This window comes from Dermacentor silvarum, chromosome 7 (assembly GCF_013339745.2).
Source record: "Dermacentor silvarum isolate Dsil-2018 chromosome 7, BIME_Dsil_1.4, whole genome shotgun sequence".
In the NCBI taxonomy this organism is placed as follows: domain Eukaryota; kingdom Metazoa; phylum Arthropoda; class Arachnida; order Ixodida; family Ixodidae; genus Dermacentor; species Dermacentor silvarum.
The window spans coordinates 9,747,361-9,753,732 of NC_051160.1; the positions used below are offsets into that span (position 1 = coordinate 9,747,361).

Genomic DNA, 6,372 nt, shown 5'->3' on the forward strand with positions numbered 1-6,372 from the left:
AGTAGTAGTAGTAGTAGTAGTAGTAGTAAACTTTATTATGTAGACAGGGAGTGGGGGAAAGGGGTCAAACAGCGATGGGTGGCTCCCTTAGGGCTCCACTGGCCTTGGCCGCCCGCTTGTTTCACTTAACTAGGGCCAAACTTTAAAAAAAGGGGAAATGATACGTAGCTGGACAGAACCAAGGTGATGTTGTTTGCTGTCGTCGCTTGGAGATACTCAGTTTTTCTTTTTTTTGCATTCTGCCGAATTACATAATTATAGTCTTATTTAATTAATCAACTTCCGAATTATTATAATTACATGAAAAGTGTAAATGAGAAAATTGTAGAGCAACATGAACAACTCCCGATACAGCTCGCTGTTGCTCAATACGTGCTACATAAAAGTGTTTTTCCGGTTGTGAAAGATAGCCGCGAATGCACGCAGAGTGCCTCGAGCGGCCAGTCGCGCGGCAATTTTGCGTGTATTCGCGGACTTCTTTCACGCTCGGAAAAAACACTCCTATGTAGCACGTATTGAGCAACAGAAAGCTGTATCGGGAGTTTTTAATATTGGTCTACAGTTTTCTCATTGACATTTTCCATCTAATCATAATATTTCAGAAGTGCAGTAATTAATCAAGACTAATTATGTAATTAGGTGGAATGCAAAAAATAATCTGAGTATCTCCAAGCGACGGCAAACAACGTTAACCCGGCTCTGTCCAGCTACGTGGCATTTGCATATATATATATATATATATATATATATATATACCACCGGCCGAAACGTCAGTAAAATAATAGTATTTTTGTTGTTGTTAAACGTGTGAGCATTTCTTTCATAATATTTTCACCGGGTTCAGCGCAAGCTCCTAATTGACTAAATATATATATATATATATATATATATATATAGTTGGGGCATGATAGTTGGGGCACCCTGTATAAGCACTGTAAACGCACTGGCGTTCCTGCTGAACTGCTGAGTGTGCACACTGGGTATGGGTTCTGGGAGACTCACTTTAGGCGCCACCACTTCCGGATGAGCTGGTTTAGCAATGCGTCATGTAATGCGCCATGTATATCACGCCGAAAGTGATCGTCCGAGAATATACAACCCCTGGTCTGAGTATAGAGCGGACAGTAAACCGTCGAGGCAACGTCATCTAATATTTCACGGCGCGCTGACCAACGCCGACGCGTTTTCCCCCTCGGTCTCGTCTCGAGCACCATTGAGGGGCGACGCCTGCAACGCCCACTGGCGGCCCATCACAACATGCCAGCGTTTTGTGACGCCTGGTAGCTTCCGGGGCGCTGTTTCTTGTAACCCGGCAGCAGTTGCCCTTATACGAGCGGCGTCGCGCGAACATGTCGCACCTACGTATATAAGAACATTTGTCAGCCCGTACTGATCAGCAGTAAAAGGTCGACATTGCTTTTTTGCCATACTCAGAATGGAGCCACCTTCCCAGTGTCATCGTCAGCATTAAAGGCGTACAGTCATTCAAGGCCATAGTCGTTGACCATTTATCAGAATAACCTGCGCAGTTATGTGTTAATTTAATATCTTTTGTATTTTACATGTACAATATGTTGCTACGGTATTGGCATGCCTTTGGTATTGATCTGTTAGAATAACCCACTCTGTTAATTATATATATATATATATATATAACAATGTTGTTGACATTATTGCGATTGCATAAACGGAATGCACCCTAGAGCACTGCACGGGCTCGGGCTTTCTGCGAGTTATTCTCGGGCTTCTCAACTCTGAATAACCTGTATTTTTTCGGTCTCGGGCCGGGTTCGAGCCGGTTTCGAGTCGGGCTCGGGCCGGGCTCGGGCTTAAGGTAAAGGGGTGGCGGGCCGGGCCGGGCGGGTAACGTAGATTATTTCCGGGCCCGGGTCTCGCCATAAAAGTGTTGATCGGGCTCGGGCGGGCCGCCCAATGTAAAAACGGGCCCGGGCCGGGCCCGGGCCGCAAAAATCGGCCCGTGCATTGCACCCACCCCATCTTAAATGCCTCTTGGGCACTTGGGTATTGAAATAAATAAATAAATAAATAAATAAATAAATAAATAAATAAATAAATAAATAAATAAATAAATAAATAAATAAATAAGTACTGTCTGTGAAATTTGAGACGGGAGAGAGGGCACCGAGGGAGATGGCCTCAAGTTGCGCACGCGTTGCGCCGCTTGGAAACCGCGTGGACGGTCGCATCTACGCCTCCAAGGGGAGGTCGGGTAACCCAAACAAGTGGCGCAGAAAGCCAGCTGACCTCTTTCAACCCCTGTAACGTTGGTTGCTTTCAAAGGTGCATAGCATTCTTCGCCAACATGAATAAAGCGACCGGTTTCGCTTTCCACTGAAATTGAATAAACACAGACACGTGTTTCAGCACTCCTTATGCAAGGAAAGCTGCGCTGTATATAAATTCCAACAGGGCACGTTGGATCTACTGGATCACTTTTTTTATTTTTTCACTCTATCGACATTTTCGGAATCGTACAGTGGGAATGTGATCCTTATAGATCACATTCAATAATAAACCGTCAATCAGCGCTTTTACCTGGAGGTACGTGCTTAGGCGATTGAGAGTGTGAATGGGCCAGGGAAACGCGCGAAGTTGTGGAATGCGAGTGATTAGCGTCTCTACGGCCGCTCAACTTGATCGAGCGACGTGGGATTTCACCATCACGACAGCGCCCCAGCTGACACTGGATTGTTTTTGAAGTGGTATACAAGGCTTTTCTGAAACGTATCCGACCATATGCGCCAGAAAATAAAAAATGGTAGGGTTAAGTTAAGGGTTAATACTCCATTTGTGGCTTAGGGAGTAATTCAGAGGATGTCAGGTGTCACGTGAAGCCGTGTAGCACATGGTTTGATCGAAAGGTGCTTGGAGAAATGAAAAGAAGCAGTTTTAATTGTTTTTGTAATACTTTTATTACACGTGCTGCCTTGCATCAAGCACGAGTCAGCGCGCTGCGTCATACGCACGACAGATCGCCGCGGTGGACTAGAAGAACACTCGTCTATGTACAGAGTCACAACCTTGTTTGCGATAGTTCTTGGTGGACACATTTTGTAAAATCATCAAAGCTATAGAAAATGCGTGTGTGTGTATGTGTGAGAGAGAAAGGGACATTTACCATAACAGAAAAGCTGAGAGGGCGACCTGAACTGCAGTGTTCTAGCCTACTACTCTGCGTTGGGGTAAATGGGAAGGGGGGGGGGGGGGGGTAGTGAAGACGATGATAAGGAAAGAGAAGTAAATGCGCATGAATAAAAGAAAAGACTGGAAACACTTGTTGCAATCGCATATGCAGTTCACCTTCTCTCAAGGAAGTCGCAATTGAATTAATGGCCTCACACGGGAATGAGGCCATGGACCTAAGAAATGTTCTATAAAATGTGATATTTAGCACAGATGCATTTCTTTGTTCTCTTTCAGATAACAAGCCCAGTCAGGACTTCCCTCCCAACCACATTTACATTGAGGAACGGATAGATAGATAGATAGATAGATAGATAGATAGATAGATAGATAGATGGATAGATAGATAGATAGATAGATAGATAGATAGATAGATAGATAGATAGATAGATAGATAGATAGATAGATAGATAGATAGATAGATAGATAGATAGATAAAGTCCCAAAGCAACAATATGGTTCTGAGAGACATCTTAGCGAGGAGCTCAGGATTAAATTTGACTACACGGGTGTCTTCAAAGTGCACTTAAATGTAACCAGATGCGACGGGAATCGAACCTGCCACCTCGGGCTCAGCAGCAGAACGTGAAAGCCACTGAGCCCCCGCTGCGGTATATTCGAATATGCCCAACCAGTGACGTATCAACTAGTGAACCAGTGCTCCCTAGCGATGTCCAGACACACACTCCATCTGGGTGCTCAGCTGAATTTTGGCGGCCGTGTTGTCTAATCCAGAATAAAAACTACCCAGTTCGATAAGATTGAAGAGATTTTTCTGATCGTGACCACGAACCACAGACCGGAAAATGAAAGTCGACAAAGCAGTGCCTTCACGGCTACGAAAACAATAACTGGTGAAGCATATCTTGCTAGCTTTTGATGGAACCCGAATTTTAAAATGAAGTAAAACACACAATATAGCACAATTAACGTACATAGGTTCACGACTCTGGACATCCTATTGAAGAAGACCCGTATGCTCCGCACCATAATCCTATATGGTCATATTGGTTTATGGGGACTATAATGGGGGAAGGGGGTTCCATACAGTATACCATATGATCATATAGGGGTATGGTACAGGGTATATGAAGCATACAGATCTTTTTTAACCATATTATACAGTGCGCATATAAGTCCCTATAACACATGTAGATGTAGAAATATGTAACCCATAAATACTCGTACCAGCCATTGAAGCATGACAGAATGTACCAGAGACATGTACAACATACGGTTCACGGATGGTGTAGTCAACACTACCATGTTGAAGACGTGACAAGAACATGAGGTCTGTACTAGTGTTCCAGCTAATTTCACGTCATGGTCCTTGTGTGTACTTAAGAGGGCAGACACACATACTATATTTCCATGGAACTATAACGTACAAACAAAAAAGAAATATATGTTTGTAGATGTGAAGACACTTTGAAGGCTGCAGCAGCACGCACCGCGCACCACCAATTCAAGCAGGCACACGCGAATATCGGCATCCACAATATACATACTGTATAGTCATAAGGCTTATTTGGCACTGATACACTTTTGGAATGTATAAGCGTTGAGGGTAGTGATTGCACGTTGTTTTCGTCCGAGCGAAAAACAAGTTGCAGACGGAACAGGATACATCGGGGACGCGTCGATGCGGAGCCCCGTCCCACGATCATGTCCGCAGTGGAGCCTTCGGGCTGTGATCTGTGATCGCCGCAATGACAATATTGCCACGGCTCAAGCCATGAGCGCAACACATTGAATCTCGCTACCATTGTTCACACAGTCGCACGGGCGATTATCGTACTCATTTCGGGCGGAAGTGACGTCACGATGATGTCCATGTTCAACCTCGTGCTGCAAGTCCTGCGAACGGTACTGTAAGAACAGTAGACACGACCACTATACTTACAGCGAGGTTAGCAAGGTACCCAAAGAAACACCATCGCCGCAGCCAACGCATATATGCCTTCTGACTCCAGACAAAAGTGACATTGCAGTCGCACGCGTCGGCTAATGTTCCTCACTCCTGCCGGAAGTGACGTCACGAAGGCGAGTCGGCCGCCAGGCAGCGACACCGATGCACCCGCCGCAGCGTCCTCTTGCGGAGCGGCGGTTTCTGGCCGGGACACACGAATGTGACGCGGACCGGCCGAAACTTGACCGGCTTGCAGGCGGCGCATGACACGAACGCCGCCGCGCCTCCGCGTCCTATCCCGACCGCATTCAGCGACGTCGCCGTGCCGTTGTTCCTGTCCGAGGCGCCGGCGACCGCGACGTTGTAGCCGTGCGGAACGTAGAAGGACTTGCACTGTCCGTAACAGTAGCGGTTACGTAGCAACGCCGAATGACAGCCTCGCTCCCAGACGCGCTGCACTAGCGGGGCTGTGCGGCACCAGTCGCGTCGAGGCCGCTGGTCCTGGTCTTCGGCGTCGTCGTCTTGCTTGTTGTGCTGCCGACGGTGGTGGTGGTTCTTGCGAAAGTCCCGGACCACGATGGCACGACCCAGTACTAGTCCTGGACCGCCGTCCGAGCGAAGCACACGTTCGACGGGGGATCCGTTGCCGAACGGATGCTGCAACCGCGTCCGCCGAGGGTGGTGCGTCGCCGACGGAGACGCCGCTGATTGACGCGTGGCAGGCGATGACGTCATAAGCGGCAGGCTGGCGAGCACGAGCAACAGCCCTTCCGGAATCCGCATGTTTTCGGCGAGAGCGCAGTGTTCCCAGACAGTCTGGTATACCTGCGGAGTGACACAATAGGACAATCAGTCGGACAATCACGTTATTCGGGTCGCTGCTTTCTAGGTGATCTACAGAAAATCTAAATGACGTAAATTACACTGCGCTGCAGAAGTAACGCCACTTTACTCTATGTTGTAGAGCGGCGTGTTCGGTTATTTCGGTTATTTGAACGTCAGCCTATGCCTGTATATACACGCAAATGGAGCCCGTGACTTCGTGCCCGACCAAAGAACACCGTATATTGACACGTGTACTTAACGCGACAATATCGTACAGATAATATATGTTTAGTAAAAAACCGCCTAAAACATAGCCCGGGGCTTCTATATCGCACCCATATGGAAGTCAGCTGTGTGGCCCGTAAGCTTAGCGTGTGTCGTGTGCTAACGCATACGTAAATGTGACATATTAGTTACGTGGAGTTATTAACGTT

General features: G+C 47.1%; 1 protein-coding gene across 1 annotated transcript; it reads right to left on the reverse strand.

Annotated features, from left to right (window-relative positions):
* Window positions 1-3,629: 3,629 nt before the first annotated feature.
* Window positions 3,630-5,983, reverse strand: LOC119459413 (gremlin-2). The gene has a single exon (XM_037721201.2). The coding sequence runs from the start codon at window positions 5,894-5,896 to the stop codon at window positions 5,240-5,242; it is 657 nt and encodes a 218-aa protein (XP_037577129.1). The 5' UTR covers window positions 5,897-5,983; the 3' UTR covers window positions 3,630-5,239.
* Window positions 5,984-6,372: the final 389 nt, after the last annotated feature.

What these genes read in the sequence shown, in the direction of transcription:
- LOC119459413 (XM_037721201.2), bottom strand. Translation starts at nt 5,896, where the DNA reads ATGCGGATTCCGGAAGGGCTGTTGCTCGTGCTCGCCAGCCTGCCGCTT.